The following is an 18,603-nucleotide window of genomic DNA, read 5'->3' as shown; positions in this document are numbered from 1 at the left end:
GGCTTATACTTACTAAAATGGCAAAATTCCTTAAAGGAGAAATTCTCTGAATAATTGCTTTTCTGTCCTATACTAGGTTTTTTATAATAAATCAATGTTCTTTGATGACCTAAGTTTGGAATATGATAATTTAAATAAAGTTTAATAGCTTCTATTACAGCTTCGCATTTCAACATTTCTAGTATGTGCATAATGTGGGACTAAAGAATGCAGTAGAGGCAGACTCTGTTTATCCTTATTGATATTTACTCCATGAGTATTAAAGTAATTAAATTATAAAGTAATTTTACTAACTGAATTATATTAAATATAAACTATTTAACAAAATATTTAGCACATGGTACAAAAATTGTTAGCTATTATTTATAGTATTATGAACCTCTGTTGGGAAACAAGTGGAAAATAATATTGTTTTTCCAAATAAATTTTTCCACAAAATGCTTTTCTCAGAGACCACCCTTAAGGGTATCTATACATATGAAAATATGTTAAAAACTTCTGTCCATGTAAGAAGGAAAATTTCTTGTAAAAAATGTATTTCTGATTGAGAAAGAGTGGTGTTTATAACACAAGCAGTCAAACTGTGGGGAGGTAGGGTGGATTCAAAATAGAGAATTACAGTGGAAAGAAAAATGGAAAAAGGAGACAAAATGTTAAATGAATGAAATGGTACTTCTAGCATATGAACCCCAATATGGCCAGGAATGATCCATGTATTAAAAAGTTGTTAAAATGTATTTTCTACATAGGTAAGTATTACTACCAAGGCAATATAATCAGCTATACTTGTATTTATAATTAGAAACTATTTTATTATTTATAATAAATACATAAAAATCATAAAATAATATTCTCTAAACTTAAAAAAAAAAAAACAAAACAGAAAAACAACTTGACTCTAGGGCCAGTCATAGTAGTGTAGATCTATATTCTCAGCTACTGCTGAGACAGGAGGATTGCAAGTTCAAGACAAGCCTGGCCAATTTAGCTAGATCCTCTCTCAAGGGGAAATAACAACAAAAAAGATGTGGGGATATAGCTCAGTGGTAGAACACCTCTGGATTCAATGCCCAGGACTGCACAAGTAAATCAAATGAAAGCAAAACCTGAGCTTGACAAAACTTAAAAGACATCTTACCATAGGACATTTAGATCCTTTAATATACTTTATTATTCATTGTGACTCTCTAAAGTGGTGATATAGTATACATTTATGAGCTTAATTAGCCATAGTAAGCTTTTGTTCCTTTCCCTGTTTCATTTTCTCTGTTGTCATCTACCAGTGTTCCTGATCATTTTGTTAGGAGATAGTAGAGTATTAGTATGTCACATTGATACATTTTCCTTGGGTTTTTAGGATAACTAATCAAATATATATTTCAATAATATAATTAAAGGATTTTAAAAGTTATATTGTGACTCATCTCAAAATTTATTTAGAATGCATGTAGTAAATTAACACTGTTCTCTTTTCTTAATATAGCCCACAGCTGTAAACAACCAGAAACTCCTGCTCACACAAATGTTGTAGGAATGGACCTTCCATCTCATGGGTATACACTAATTTATACCTGCCAGCCTGGCTTTTTCTTAGCAGGTGGAACAGAACACAGAGTGTGTAGATCTGACAACACCTGGACTGGAAAAGTTCCTGTTTGTGAGGGTAAGTTTTCTCCATAGAAGCTTTTAACACAAGAGGTATACTATTAGGCCTTCCTTGGATACAAGAGACAGAAATTTAATTCCCATTAGCTTAAGAACAAGTGATATTAGTTGACCAGCATTGAGAATAGGAATTATGTGAACACTTCTGTATCCCAAAACATAGAAATATTATTCAAATCTCTCCATAATGTCTGATTGCTGATTTTTCTTGTCTTTATTCCTTCTTTACATTCTCTTTTCAGGGTAGGTGTATTCATTTTCTAGAGCTGTTGTACTGTCCATAATATTCTAAAGGTTTAGTACTTCATCATCTTTTTCTTTTATCCTGTATTCTCTCCTAGATGATCTCATTTTAAGTCAATGGCTTCATTAGTCCCTTGTATGTAATTCATTTAGAAATTAATGTCACTAGTTCATTTGCCTTCTTTTGCCTTCAGACTTAAATAGTCACTTACTTCCTTGACATCTCTACTTGAATTTCTCAGACATTTCAGTGTTCGATAGATGTAAAACTAAACTTGTAAATTTTCTTTTCCCATCTAGACTTCTTCTAATATTCTCTCTCAGTGATACAGCCATCATATAATTTTATACACTAGAAATGTAATAATCTGCCTAGATATTATCGCAAACAAATCCACCACATTTTCAATAGCTTTCTTATGCTGTTTTATCACACTACTATGGTAATACAGTTTAGGATTATCTCTACTGGGACTATTGCAACAGCTGCTTAACCTCTCTGGCTATATCAGTATGTGTTCTCTTCAAAATATTCTCCACATCTGCAGCCCGAGTGATATTCACCTGAAGCACCTACACCTAAATCTAATTTTAAAGCTATCACAGTGTTTTTGTGATAGGTGTTGTACAAAAAACACATGTTATAGCTCCTACAACTTTGCATTCCCCGTAGTACTCAAATGATTTCTTTAGTTTTGGGCTGCCTTTGGTCTGACTGAAAAGATTTCACCCCTGTGTTTATCCAATACCTGGTACATCATGAGCTATTTTAACCATTTCAATTCTTTATTTTTTTTAAATAATAAATAATATAATATAATACATATAGAGAGCACAATTTTTCATATGTCTGGTTGTATACACAGTATAGTCACACCAATTTGTGTCTTCATACCTGGACTTTGGATAATAATGATCATCAAAATTCCACAAATGTGAACCTTACACAAAAAATGTTTGCCTTTTGTGCGTACCTTCAGCCCTCAGTTTCCATGGCAGAAGCACCTATTTCTATTAGTTTTTATGTCTAATTAAAAAAAAAAAATCCGAAGATGATAAGACAGCAACAATCAGCCTCTTTTCCCACTGAACTACGAAGGAGATAATTACTAAGGTTGTTGGATAAACAATAAGTGTTGAGAAGATGAGTGAGATATTGTGATGAACAGGACATTTTGGAGAAAATTATGTAATATCTCATAATAGAATTGTGTTATACTATGTGTTTGTGTGTATTAATTATAGCAACTTTTTGAACCCTTGTTTGTTTTCATAGCTGGTTCCAAAATACTGGTGAAAGATCCTAGACCTGCACTGGGAACACCCAGCCCAAAGCTAAGTGGTTAGTAATTTAATTTATTTTTTTAAAACTCATTATGTCTAAAATCAATCTACTGTTTTTTTGATAAAGTGACCAAATTTCTTTGGAAAAAATATATTTTTGCATGGAAAAAACTATGTATCTTACTATATCAAACTTGATAATTTGTGATATGATATTGAATTTAAAGTAGTGTAAGATTGTGATATGTTAAGACTTCAAAAATGTTGTTTATAGTTCTCTATGTCAAAACATATTGTTAATAGATTTCTCTATAAATATTCCTTTGAAGAATATCTGTAAATAACATAATATAATGGAAATACTTTAATTAAAATATTAAAATCAAAGCAAGATATTATTTAAAATTTTAAACATGTATATTTAAAAAAGAAACAAATTCACACAGTAGATCAGCAGCTTTTAGAACTTGTACAGTTTATTTGTAATCATTGGATCCAAAAAGAAAATTTAAATACCCAGCCATCATTAAGAACATGGACTTTAAATTCTACAATCTTGATGCAGTTCTCATCTGTGAACTCTCTAACCCATGACCTTGGGAAATTATTTTATGTGTCTGAGCCACCATTTATTTATCTATCAAAGAAATAATGATTAGATTATTATATAATGAACTTCATAAGAATAAAGTGCAAAGTGCTTAGCCCATAGTAAATATTCAATATATAAAAGCTACTTTTTTGTATTATGATTACATTTCTGTGATATAAATTAAAAGATAAAAATAAGGACTTAACATTAAGTGTTTACCTTGTATACAAATTTGGCTTACTTGCATTCGACCAAGAACACTGCTGGATCTGATTTTACTGAGTTCACAAGTTCTCAATGTATATGCTGTCAAAGTAGAGTGCAAATAAATCTCTAAGACTTAAACTAATTTATTCAACACTCAATGTAAACATGCTGATTGCCACTATGACAGTAAAAGAATATGTCAGCATAAGGTAGAATTAGCAATGGGGTTTAAAAACCATAATAGTCAATCAGAACCCAGAATTTCCCAAAGGAGATTTTTTATCTGGGAGTAGGTGGGTTCTCTGAATGATAGCTCTAGTACATCATATATAAACCTGGACCATCTTGAGTAAACATAGGCAATGACCAACCAATTGTCAAATCAGACAAAAAGTAAAGAAAACTGAAGTAAGCCAGAGAATTCGTACGTTTGATCCAGTATTCACATATAAAGATTTCTGTATCAATTATAACATGAGATAACTATAATAATCAATTGTATATTAAATAAACAAATCCAAAATTTTTTCAAAGCAAATTTAGTCTTTCAACCTGATATTTGGCCATGATACAGTTAAAGGTTAATGAGAAATTGAATGAACGTTCCTGTATATTTGGAAATTCAAAGCAAAATTAATACTAATAAATAACTCATAATTTTAAAAAAGACATTAAAGTAGAATATACACTACTAAAATTTATTTATATTGAAAAATCTAAATATTAGAACTTGAGGTCTATAGGAAAAAAATTATAAGGAAAATTTATAGCCTAAAAATCTTATATTAGAAAAGAAAAAGCCTCAGAATTAACGAGGTAGGTGTCTCTGCTAAGAACATATAAAGATTACAACAAACTAAATAGAAAAACCTACAGAAACAATAGAATTATCTCAACATTACCAAAGGTAATTCTTTGAAAAAAATGAAAAAAGTAGAAGAATCTCTAGCAAAAATAATAGCAAACAAAGAAAATGTGAACATAATTACATAAGCAACAGATTAAATAAGTTAGAAGTGTATTGCAAAAAATCTATCAGCATGAATAATTTAAAAAATTAAATGAAATGCACATATTACTAGAAAAATATATCTTAATAGAACTAATAAAAGTTAGCTTGAATTATTCCATTAAAAAAGAATAGTTAAAATTATTTTCACAATGAAACACCAGACTCAAATGGCTCCTCTGATGAGTCCCACCTAATTTTCAAGTAACAGACCAGATCACCCAAGTTTTATAAAAACTCTTCTAGACAATGCAGCTCCCTCTTGTGTGCTCTATATGATTAATAGCTCAGCAAAAGACATTATAAACAGGCAGAGTTTTAGGTTCACATGACTTGGGATTATAGATGAAAATCTTCCATAAAATCTTTGCAAATAAAATCTAACATAAAAATCAAATTGGACTCACCTTGATGTGCAAGGTATATCATTGTTAAATAATACTTAAATATAATATATTACAGTAGGAGGTTAAAGTATAGAAATTATGGTCAATGTGTAACTGGCAAAGAAAATATTTGATAAAATTCAACACCAATTTCTAATCTTTAAAATTTTTAATAATTAGAAAGGAAAACACTTATTCAATGTAAGTAAAAATATCTATAAAAATTCTAGATCAACTGTTATCTTTAACATGAGAAAACTCTGAGCAGAATTCCATTAAAGTCCCAGGAAACAGTGATTGGATTACTCTAAACTGACAAGAATAAAAGTGGACAATCAATCAAGGTCAGGGACATGATTGTGTATTTGTGTATTTGCAATGGTGTGAAGTCTTTGAAACAAGTTTGAATTCAAACATATTTTGAAAGAAGTGATCATGGGGCTAGGGTTGTGGCTCAGCGGTAGAGTGCTTGCCTAGCATGTGCAAGGTCCTGGGTACGATTCTCTGCACCACATAAAAATAAATAAAATAAAGGTATTGTTCCAACTACAACTAGAAAAATAAAAAATAAAAAAAGAAGTGATCATGACCATATTATTTCCTTTTTACTGATGTCTAAGTCAATGTGGATGACACATTAGTTTACACAGAACTGCCAAATCCTTGACTATACATAAATCTCATAATAGACTTAATAGAAAGAAATGTCATTCCCATCGTACTTGAAGTACAGTAACCAAATAATGTCTGTCTCTTCCATCCCTTCATGAGTTTTTACTTCCCACTTTTGTGTGGGAAAGGTGAAGGCTCACTATGGTCAACTCTGGGAATTCTCCATACTCTGCATTCAGTAGATGTCATGTTGATAGCTTGGAATCTACAATAATGGACATATTGCTACCATTTAAATGAGAAAATTCTCTTAGTTTTTTTTTCTTTTTTTTCCTTAAGTGCCCATCATTAAACATTTACTACCACATTAATGATTAATCCTAATGCAGCTGACTTTGCTGCTACTGCTACCTCTCTTGTTCCATGACTATTACCTCTGTGACTGATATGTTCTTTTATATTCTTCAGTTAATGCTCTTTCATTTCTCTAAGCAAAATGGATATAAGATCATTAGGCATGGCAGATTTTAATGAAAGGTTTGGTGGCAGTGAAGGGCAATCACAATGTAGGCTAAGGAAGGTAAACAATCAGAGATACAACACTTATTTACTGAGTATCTACTATTTGCCAAGCACTGCTATTAGAACATCTTTCTGCTTTTATCTTCTCCAATTTCTGCAACCAAGAGCCTGTTACCCCTGTCTGCCTTGACAATTTTTAATGTAGGGCAATTTATTTTGTCACTGTCTTTTACAAACCATTTCTAGACACAATTTTGTTAGCCAAAGCTATCTAAGATGCTTACCAAATAAAGGGTCTGTATTCATATACTATATCAAACTTTTAGATAAGGTTTCTCATCACACATAGCAGTATAACTTAAAAGTTCAAGGGGTCAGTGCCAATAGGAAAATGACTTAACAAAGTTTACAGAGTCAGTGCTATAGATTTTTCATGACACTAACTACATGGCTACTAAGTGTATATTTTACTAGTTGTTCAGTGATCTATAAAAGCAATAATTTCCCTATTCTATCTGGATAATAATAATAATTGTAATAGTAATAATCATAGTGATGGTAGCAGGTAGCAGTTAGCTAAACACTTCACATTCTTTGTCATTTAATCTCTCAAAAACTATGTTAATCACTTACATTAGGAGGAAATTCATGTCTAGAGTTAAGTAATTTATGCAAGATAACACAATTTATAAAATGTAGAGGAGGGAGTTAAATACAAGCAGCCTAACCCCAGTGCCTAACCCTTCTGCTATATTCTACCACACTTAATCTTTCTCCCATGAGAACTGGGCAATTCAAGTGACAATTCTTTTATTTCTAAAAATACCTATAAACCTCACAGCTGTCAATATAGTTCAGCCCTGCTCTTTTTCAGTAGCATCTATTATTGGAATAACCGAACTCAGTATTCCATAAGGGGGCCACAGAAGTATTCCCTCCATTTTGCAAATGGGACAGATTTATTCTGTGCTTTTCCTCCTATGAACCTTTTCCCACTGCTAGGAGAAAAACAGTCATCTTAGAACTTATGCATAGACTTATTCGGCTCACTAAAATCATTTTATTTTCCTTCTGAAAGACAGATAATGTTATAGGAGACCAAGTATAAGTAAAGCTTATATTTATCTGGGTTCTACATAAAGCCTTACATCTTTAATTGGTATTGTTTCTTTTTGATGACATCTGAGGAAATCTAGCCAATATAATTTTGATTTATTCTTAAAAACTTGAAACATTTTTATAAGAATAACTAAAGATGATATTTTACAAAATACACATTATTGTATATTTTGTAAAATATCATTGTTCAATAAGCTGATATTCTTTAAATTACTCTTTAATACTTATATTTACAGGACACTATAAAATTAAAATGTGGGATTTATTTAATCTATTCACAGTACCTGATGATGTGTTTGCACAAAATTATATATGGAAAGGCTCTTACAATTTCAAAGGAAGGAAACAACCCATGACCTTGACAGTGACTAGTTTCAATGCTTCTACTGGGAGAGTTAATGCTACCCTGAGCAATAGCAACATGGAACTTCTGCTTTCAGGTATTGCATTAAAAAAAAAAAAAAGCAACAAAAATAATGCCTTCATGCTCTCATTTTATTATGACTTCATTATTCTAGTAATGATTTTATACTGTGAAATAATTGAAATATTTATTTATTATGACATCCATATTTTTTTCAGAAATAAGCCTCTCTGGCTTTTGAATTGATAAGTGAATATTATTATACAAAAATAAAACTCTTCAGTTTTAAAGTTAAATTTCTTCAAGAATTTTTTTGTTGTTGAAATAAACTATTATGTGTTAGAATTCTCACTTTTAAATATGAAATACTTATATTTGATATTGCAAATATGAGACATAGATATATATTTATATATAGCAAATTTCTTGGCTATATAGTTATTCAGGATAATTATTAATATTTTTGGTAAGAATAAAATGAAAAATAATGTAATAATCACTGATTTTGTAAATTTTAGAAGAAATATTGAGCATTGTTTTATATTATTGAATGATCCTGAATTAAACTTACTAAAGAGTATTAGAAGTTTTGAGGGAGGGTACCAGGGATTGAAGTCAGGGCACTCAGCCTTTGAGTCACAACCCCAGCCCTATTTTGTATTTTATTTAGAGACAAGGTCCCACTGAGTTGCTTAGCACCTCGCCATGGCTGAGGCTGGCTATGAACTGGTGATCCTCCTGTCTCAGCCTCCAGAGCAGTTGGGATTATAAGCATGTACCACCACGTCCAGCTGAATTTAGTGTTATATTTTTCAAAATATACACAATTGTATAATATCAATGGAAAGAAACTTTATATAACTGAGAAAATGCATTTAAGTTATGATTATTTGCCTTTGAAATCTAAATGGTTTTTCTTTCTGTAAATGTTAGCCAAATGAAAGGTATTATTTTTTACAATGTAGAAAAACTTCAAAATAAATCCCTACAAATATGGAGAAACAAACAGAAAATGTTTGATTGACTTAATTAGAATTTGCTTATTGTCTCCATACAGAATAATTATAAAAATTTTCCAGTGATATTTTTGTTCAGAAATTTAATTATGTCTTCTTTTTATTTCTTGCAATTTACTTTGGGTCAAATTTTGCATATCTTATTTTTGTATGCCCAGAATATTCTAATGGTGCCTTATCCGTAGTTAAATAATAAGGGGAGTCAATGAATACAGAAAAAATTGAAGTAAATGTTAATCATGAAATTTTTATCTAGTTTTATTTTCTTCTATTCTCCAAATGTATTTATACTGCAGCTCATTCTCAATTTTAGGATACTCACTCTGTAAAATAAATTGTATATATTATGCCATTAATTTTATTATTCTCTTGGACTAAAAATCCTGCTAAATTTTCAAAACCTAGCTCAGACATTCTTTTTCTTCCTAAGTATTTCCTTAAATAAGTATCTGCTTCAGTGTGGAATGGTCAGTCTCTCTTCTGGTCTTTTATTTATTATATTCTCTCATGTGTTTTACTTACTTGTGTAACTTACTTACACCTCCTATTTTATTGAAAAATCTTAAGTTTAGGAAAAACAAATCTTCATATTTGTGGCTCCAGCAGCACCTAGAACATTGACAGTGTTAGCACCTAACTAAGTATTAACAAAAATGGGAATTTTAACTTCTGGTTTGTGCTCTTACTAATCTGATTAGGGAAAGTAATCACTTTGTTTGCATATCATGGAATTATGTTGCTATAAATAAAGATATTTATCTTTAGTAGCCTAGGTAATTCATACCTCATAGAGTAGACTCAAGTTGTGATTTCAATGGAAAGAGAGATCAATATATATTGCAGTATTTAAGGAAAGCACCATGTGTGAAGCCATCTTTGACTTGGGACTTGTTTTATTTCTTTTCCTATCACATATCTTACATGATATACTTAAGGAGTAGTAAATAGTGAAGTGAAGAATAACTATTTACAAAATTAAGTATACTAATATGTCCATGCATTTCACAGGTATATATAAAAGCCAGGAAGCTCGGCTAATGTTACACATTTATCTTATTAAAGTACCAGCTCATGCTTCTGTGAAGAAAATGAAGGAGGAAAATTGGGCCATGGATGGCTTTGTAAGTATTTCTAAAAATTCTGCTGCTGATTTTAATTAATTTATAGTTTGTCCAGGAAAAAATGAATTTTGTAAATTTAGCTCACTGTGAACATAACACATATTTATACATACACATATTGATAAGTACAAATATTTAATATTCTAGAGTATAAAGCCTATGATTATTTAATTCTGACATGTTTGCATACTTTTGTAATGTATTCATTGATTGCATCAAATATATTCTGGCTATAGTCTATTGTCTGATAAATAAATCTGGATCAAATATAATTCATTCTTTTGAACCAATATGTGAGGCATATACAGTGTATTTACAAAATGTATAAGAAAATTAAGTATGTCCATTAAGTTGAATTATGAATTTAGGATATTTTATAAAATAGTCCATGAAGAGCAACTTATGTAAGCTGCTTCCTGTAAGGCGATAGTTACTGTAGGTTTACGATTCAGTCATTTATGTGAATGGAATGTTCTCGATTGATAGTTGAAAGTATTAACTAATATATTAACACACTGGGCAGGCATCTTTGTTGAAGAATAAGCATGAATATCAGGCCATATTTTCAAATATCAAGCCTTCTTTTACAAGGAAGATACAATGATAAAAATAAAATATTCAGTTATAGGCTCCAGTAAGTTTGATTCCCAAGGAAAAATTGTCCATTCTCTTTCGCTATTCTGTACCATTACTTGTGGAATTGGAAAGGAACCTAAGTTATAAGTATGCTAAGATTGTTTAATTATATTATTTCATATAGGAAACAAAAATGAATTCATTTATTAAAGTATTAGAGTTTGAATTATTATATTTAGAAGTATTTCATTTAAAAAAATGACCATGACGAGAACATAATGTCTAGTGATAATAAATCACTTATGAATACCAGTTGTCCATAGGTAATTTGATATTCTTTGATTTTTAGGGTAGAGATTAAAATTTCTTACTACTTTTATGGAAACATCCATGATTTAAGTAACTAATTGTCATTAATTAGCACAAATTTTAGGATATATTCACATTACTAGTTAGTTTTCAGGATCATTGAAATATATTAATTTCTGTTTTACTAATGAGATCAAATGACATTATACGTATGAAGTTTTTAAAATATGAGACTTTATACACATTTAAAAAACATATAGTAGTCAGCATTTACAGCATTGGATACAGCCAGAATATTTCAGGGTCAAACAACAATAAGTATTTAGTTCTTTCTCATCTATCTGGGTTCACTATGAGAGATCTATACTTGGGCTGTGGTATTGAGTTTATATGGGCTCACTCCAGTGACTCTTTCTGGGGCTAAGGCTAGAGGGGCAGCAGCCATCAGGAGCATATTTCAAGAAATCAGAAGCTCACAGGAGAACAAGAGGATCTGAAGTAAGCTCTATGGTTTTGAAATAAATATATTGACATATGTTTCTTTATTTACAGTTTAATTTAGATATTCACATGAACTATGTTTATCTCTGTAAAGTATACAATTCATTGGTCATAAGAATATTGACAATTACATGCATCCATAAGTATGATGATTTTAGAGTAATTTCATCACCTTAAAAAGAAACCCACACCTTTGCTATTACCCCAACCCTCATTCTCACTCTACCCCTGAGCAATATATTTTATACCTCTATATACTCCCTTTTTCTGGACTTTTATATGAATGAAGTCATATAATATGTGGGCTTTTGTGACTAGATTCTTTCACTTAGTGTAATGGAAAATATGCCTCAATGGTTTAGGCTAACAACTGACCTATGCTCAGATCCACTTACATGCCCTTGGCTAAAGCAGGTCACAGTGTACACTTTCTGTGAAGGTGTTGGGGTGGGATGAATGAATGTACCATGAGAGGAGTAACCTAATTTACAAAGAACAGTTTTATTATATTTTATTTTTAAATTTACCATTTGCCTCACTCTTGTTTATCATATTAATGCCATTTTTTTGGACAATAGGCTTCTTAGCCTATGAGAGATCTATACACCTATGTCATTATATTAACTAATCCCATTTTTTCAATATCATAATTACTTAAATTGGAAATTTTAGTTTCCTTTTTATAATGGAGAATTTAGCACAATGTGTTGTTTCACTTAGGAGGGAAAGGATTGAAGAAAGGAACATTGGATAATATTCATTTCAGCATAAAATTGGGCATTTATTAAGACCAGAAAAATATAGCCATAGCTAGTCTTCATATCTAATCAGACTTTCAAATTTATTTAGGTTTCTGCTGAGCCTGATGGAGCTACTTATGTATTTCAAGGATTTATTCAAGGCAAAGATTATGGGCAATTTGGACTACAAAGACTGGGTAATGTATTAATTTTGGTTTTCATGTAGTTCCTTTATTACCCTAGACAGCATGAGAAAACAGAGTACACTTTCTATGTTAGGCATACTTACTATATTTTGAATTCTGCATTGTCAGAATTGATACATTTAATAGTATTTTTTACAATAATCACTTTCCTCAAAATGTCAGTTCTCTATGTAACAACTCTGTACGATGTTTAGCTTTTCATCATATTTCTAATAAATATGACAAACTGTCTAGCCCTTAAGCAAGTAAAAATAAGAAAAAGTAATATAGAAATGAAGTAAATATTAAACTGTAAATTATTTCATCTTATCTCATGAGAACTATTCTACTTCTTTTCAGTTTGAATATTGTTACAATTTTCTTACTCCTCTGAAAACAGTACCTTTGTGAGAAACTTGAGGAAATATGTAAATTTTTTTGATGAGAGGCACAAATTTTTAGCATCCTCATTTCAAACTCTTCTAATATGTGGGTAAACATTAAATAGTCTTCTTAGAATATGTTTATAAATATAACTTCTGGTGTATGCCTTTCCAAAAATCTACTGTCTCCCATTACTACACTATGGTATGGATACATAAAAATTGATTCAGTATCTAAAAGCTATTGTTTAATATTCATCTTCAAAAAAATCATTGCCTTGAAATTTTCATAAATGTACTGATTCATTGGAGAAACGAGGTACAGAAAAAGGTATTAATATTTTGGTAATACAGACAAAGTTATGGCTTAGTTGAAAAGGAAACTCAGCTTTCTCTAAATGAATGATAATAATAAGCCATACCACATAATGTTTTACTTAATTTTTTTTCCTTTTAAAAACAGCCTAAAACATTCATTAATACAGCTCATTAACACAGTTGTGTCATTGAATGTAATACATTTTCATTTAATATCCCCTAAAGTGTCTCAAACACTGCATGTCTAAAACAGAACCTATAAAAAGGAGCTTTTATTTTTGAAAAAGAGCTGTTAGCTATTTGCTCTTTTCCCTCCCTGTGCCAACATGTTGACAAGTCTGATTTTTCTCACTTCCCAACTCAAGCAATGCCATTGCCATTTGCTTATCTTGAAGTAGAAAAATCAGTTCTGTGTCATCTTACTTGTGCCATCCACACAAACAACTTATGTTTTTGACTACGAAATATTACCAAATCTATCTTTTCATGTCTTCCTAATGCCCTGGTTCAAATCTTAATTTCCTTTTTAAATCTGGGTTTTTGCTATGACCTTCTAGGTGCAGTTGCTTCCAGTTTGCCTTCCTTCATGTCCACATCACCACAGTCACTCCTCTAATTCCTCTATCTTATCACTGGATCCTTCATTTCTAAACACCATTAGTCATCCCTCAGTGAGGTGAATAGCAACTTGGAGCTCCTCAGCATTTTCCTTTCCAGCCTGGCCCAGTGGAACATGCCTGTAATTCCAGAGGCTGGAGAGGCTGGGGCAGGAGGATTGCAAGTTCAAAGCCAGCCTCAGCAATGTAGTGAGGCCCTGTTTTTTAAAATAAATAAATAAATAAATAATAATAATAATAATAAATTGTTTTTTAAAAAGCTCAGTGATTAAACTCCCTGGGTTCAATTCCCAGTACCAAGAAAAAATAAATAAATATAAAAGAATATTTCTTCCCTCTCAGAGGCAAGCTATGGCTTCTTAGTTTAACCTTCTTTCTCCTACTAGAAGTCAGTGTTCTCTAGATATACCATCATCTTCCCATCTCTCTTTGTATGCTGCTGCTGCTTTCTTCTCTGTTTGTTGTTCTACTTTTTCTTCAAGGCCAAACCTACATTGCATGTCCTCCAAATGTGCTGTGTGGCTTATCTAAAGCACTTCCCTTTCTAAAGCACGTGACCATGAGTTCAGACTTGATGTATGTATACACCTTTTCTTTCTAAAGCACATTGACCATTAATTCATACTTGAGATATACAATGTCTCCATAAGTCTTCCCACTAATATATGAACTCAGTTCAAGGGCACTACTTAATTTTTAGTTTATATCCTTCCCTTAAAAAATACCTATACGTTGTAGGCTTTGTGCAAAATGTATGGAAATGAGTTGAAGATGTTTCAAGAATTGTTTTTGTTTACTATGTATATTTCAGAATAGATATTTTGAGGATGGAAGGAATTAAATGATTTATAAAAGGAGAAATGAATTATAACATCGAGTTGTTTCTGTGTTTTTTATTTTTTGTACTTTGTAGGACTAAATATGTCAGAAGGTTCAAATTCTTCAAATCAGCCTCATGGTACAAATAGTAGTTCTGTGGCCATTGCTATTCTTGTGCCTTTTTTTGCACTTATATTTGCAGGATTTGGATTTTATCTTTATAAACAAAGGTAAGTCAATTGATTTTTAACTACCAAATGCTCCAAAAATCTTGTTATATCCATTGCCTTAGTTCAAATCCTAATTTCCTTTTGTTTTTTTCTGTTGTTGAAATCTGTGTGCCAACTATTGCTACAGTTGTTGAAAACCTTATTTCCCTAGCCCACACCTGCAATTCTACATACACATTACAAAGATTGCTCTGTTAAATTGCATAAGCATTCAACCTAACTCTTCCTCATTTTCCTGTCAGTTTCCTGGTATAGAACTAATTATGCAAGTTATTTTTACATTATCCATAATGAGACTTTAGAGATAGAAAATCTAGGTTAAGGTTTAAACTGAAGAGATGATATTTGCTGCCAGATTTATTTAGAGAACTAGGAAGAAGATTTTGTCCAGACCTCTTTGTTCGCAAGACAATACTAACTGATTTTACCTGGGTAGACAGCTGATAAAATTCTCTAATCCTCTCATTGCCTCCTGTTGCTTGTAAAAATTAGGCAATTAATATTCTATATTTGTGATAGAGTATATGGCTATAAATATTATTAGTAAGTCCTGCTTACTCTGTCAAATACCGAATTCTGGTAAATGGTTTTAGTATATTTTTCTCCACTATTTGGGATAACTATTTATCAAGGAGAAAATATAGGTAACCAGATAATTTGATTAATGTTATCTAAATGCACTTTTTCCAAAAAAAATGTTTTCATTATATTTCAGTATATAATATCTAAGAATTATATAATTATAAATTACAAGTTGTTAATGTTTGATCTATATCAGAGTATGTTTGTAGATAAAGAAAAATCATTACTAAATTTACTTATATTAAAAAAAAAAAAGCTATGCCAGCCTTTTATTGTTGTTGTAAAATACATGTAGCATATATGCTTACCAGTTGGACCATGTTTCAGTGTATGATTTGGTGGCATTGAGTACATTTTCAGTGTCCTGCTGCCATCAACACTATATATTTTCAGAACATTTTCATTACTAGAGAAGGAAACTATACACTCAATGAGCAGTCACTCCCTGTTTCTGTTACCTCAAACTTCAGCTATCTGCAACACTCTTATTGGCTTGCTTATTATAAGTTTTTCATATGAATAGACTTATACAATGTGTTACGTTTTGTGTCAGCCTTCTTAAATGTAGCAAAATTTTTTTTAATTTTAATTCATTTGATAGCATGCATCAGTATTTCATGCCTTTATGTGGCTGAATGACTGATGTACCATTGTATTAATACATTGTTTTGTTTGAATATGTCCATACCTTGGGTCCTTTTACATTATAAATTGTGCTGTTATAAATATTTCTGTATAACTTTTTGTTTGAACATGTGTTTTATATTCTTTTGGCTATATGTCCAAAAATGTGATAATTGGGTTATGTGGTATGCCTGCTTTTGTTTCATGACAAATGTCAGCAAATTACACATTGAGATGTGGGAAAGATAAATTTGAAACAAGCAAGTGTAATGTGGGAGAAATAAAGAACTGAAGAGGAAATTCCAGACAAGTAATTTACACAAACCAGCCTAGTAGACTCCATGTGTTTTATAACTTAAAGACAAATGTTTAATTATCATAACTCTTTAGAAATTGTTTTTATGACATTCATATCAGTATTAATTTCTTCTTTGATTTTTAAATTTATTAACAACATTTTTTTCTTCTTTTTTATCCACATTTTTTTAATTGGTGCATTATAGTTGTACATAAAGTGGGACTTTTTGTTACATATCCATGCAGGCACCCAATATATAACAATGTAATTTGGCCAATATCACTCTCCAGGACTTTTCTCTACCCTCTCCACCTCCCTCCCACTAGGCTCTTTCTTCTGCTGATTTTCCTTTGATTTTCCTGAGTTCCCTGTTTGCCCCCCCACACCACCTTTCTTTTCCTTTGTCTTCACCAGCTTCCACGTATGACAGAAAACATGTGACACTTGATCTTCTGATTTTGTCTTATTCTACTTAACACAATGGTCTCTAGTTCCATCCATGTTCCTGCAGTTGACATAATTTCATTTTTCTTTATGACAGAATAGAACTCTATTATGTGTGTCTATGATATATATATATATGTATACATATATATATCATATGTGATATATATATCATCTGTGTGATATATATATATATATATATATATATATATATATATATATCACATATTCTTGATTCTTTTTTTTTTTTTTTTGATTCTTTATTCATTCATCCATTGATGGGAACCTAGACTGGTTCCATAGTTTGGTTACTGTGAATTATGCTGCTGTAAACATGGGTATGCATGTATCACTATAGTATGATGACTTTAAATGCGTAAAATAAATACCAAGGAATGACATAGCTGAATCAGATGGTGGATCTATGCCTAGTCTTTTGAGAAATTTCTATACTGATTTCCATAGTAGATTGCTAATCCCATCAACAGTATAAAAGTGTTCCTTTTTCTCCACATCATCTCTAACATTTTTTATTTGTATTCTTAATGAGTGACATCTTGACTTAGATGAAATCTCAGTGTAGTTTTGATTTGCATCTAATTATTTGTTTTTCTGGATACTCCTTCCCAAAGTAGGCCTTAGTACAAGTTGCCTATTCTTTACAGAATTCCCTTCTCATTATTAGTGCAAATGTTCAGGACATGAAGGATTAAATTTTACCTCTTAGAGACTTATTTTCTAATTACCTGTTCTAAAGTGGCTCCTACTTACATTTTATCACATCAATCATTTTTCTTTGCATCATAACAATTCTCATAACAACCTGTTTTTCTTGTTTTGTTCATTTTAAATTTATCCATTTTTCTCTAACACTACATTATAAAAGCTATGAGAGTAATAGCTTTATCTGCTGTTTAAATAATGCTCTATGAATACCCAGAATGAATACCCAGCAGATAATAGATGCCCTGTAATATTTGATGAGTAAATGAGGGAATGGTAATGAGATTTAAATCCATCAGGATAATTTATTTTATTATGCAAAATTTATAATATTAAGTTTGTATTTCATAAGAAAATTTAGAGTGGTCATAATATGATTTATTATATGATTTACACTGGTGCTATACATAAATATTTGTTGTATGTAAATCATAAAAGCCATTCAGGAGTTAAAAGGATAAGTAAGTTGTTGAGTTTGATTTATTATGATTTTTTTTAATTAATACTTTCAAATGATATTATCCACCAACAATGAAAACTCAAATACATTATGTTTGAGTCCTACTCTGTTGTTTCTGAAAGAAAGTTAACACAATTAATTGATGCTTTCATCAACAGGACTGCACCCAAAACACAGTACACAGGCTGCTCAGTTCATGAAAACAACAATGGCCAAGCAGCTTTTGAAAACCCCATGTATGACACCAATGCCAAATCAGTGGAAGGGAAGGCGGTACGATTCGATCCCAACTTGAACACGGTTTGCACAATGGTATAACGTGGCAACTCTTGGCCTTCTTCAGAATCTTGGAAATCGACACACAAAACAGTGCACATTTAGTTCACTGCTAAACAAAGCACACTTTTCAGGACTTGCTGGGTCACCTTTTCCTGAGGAATGATACAGAAGAGTGTTTTTTCATAAACTGGATCATAATTCTTCTTCATGTTTACCATGGAGAGTTTTACAGAAATTTCAGCTGCACTCTGAGAGTGCTTACTCACAGTTTATTTGCTTTTTTTAAAAAGGAGATTATTCTAAAACATAAACTTATTTGCATATATTGGAGGAGCATCCACTATCAGTATTTCTGTGCTTTATAAACTATATTAG

The 18,603-nt window shown here is 31.0% G+C and overlaps 1 protein-coding gene across 3 annotated transcripts in view; it reads left to right on the top strand.

Moving 5' to 3' along the window:
* Positions 1-18,267, top strand: part of Csmd3 (CUB and Sushi multiple domains 3) — a 1,108,856-nt gene extending 1,090,589 nt beyond the window's left edge. For all 3 annotated transcript variants that reach the window (XM_076835404.2, XM_076835403.2, XM_076835402.2), the window contains 7 exons: positions 1,484-1,663; positions 3,185-3,250; positions 7,921-8,079; positions 10,028-10,140; positions 12,376-12,463; positions 14,683-14,818; positions 18,108-18,267. In XM_076835404.2, coding sequence (XP_076691519.2) covers positions 1,484-1,663; positions 3,185-3,250; positions 7,921-8,079; positions 10,028-10,140; positions 12,376-12,463; positions 14,683-14,818; positions 18,108-18,267 — 902 coding nt within the window. The remainder of the gene's footprint in view (positions 1-1,483; positions 1,664-3,184; positions 3,251-7,920; positions 8,080-10,027; positions 10,141-12,375; positions 12,464-14,682; positions 14,819-18,107) is intronic.
* The last annotated feature ends 336 nt before the right edge of the window (positions 18,268-18,603 follow it).

This window comes from Callospermophilus lateralis, chromosome 16 (genome assembly GCF_048772815.1).
Source record: "Callospermophilus lateralis isolate mCalLat2 chromosome 16, mCalLat2.hap1, whole genome shotgun sequence".
Lineage (NCBI taxonomy): Eukaryota > Metazoa > Chordata > Mammalia > Rodentia > Sciuridae > Callospermophilus > Callospermophilus lateralis.
This window is presented reverse-complemented; position numbering and strand designations above follow the sequence as displayed.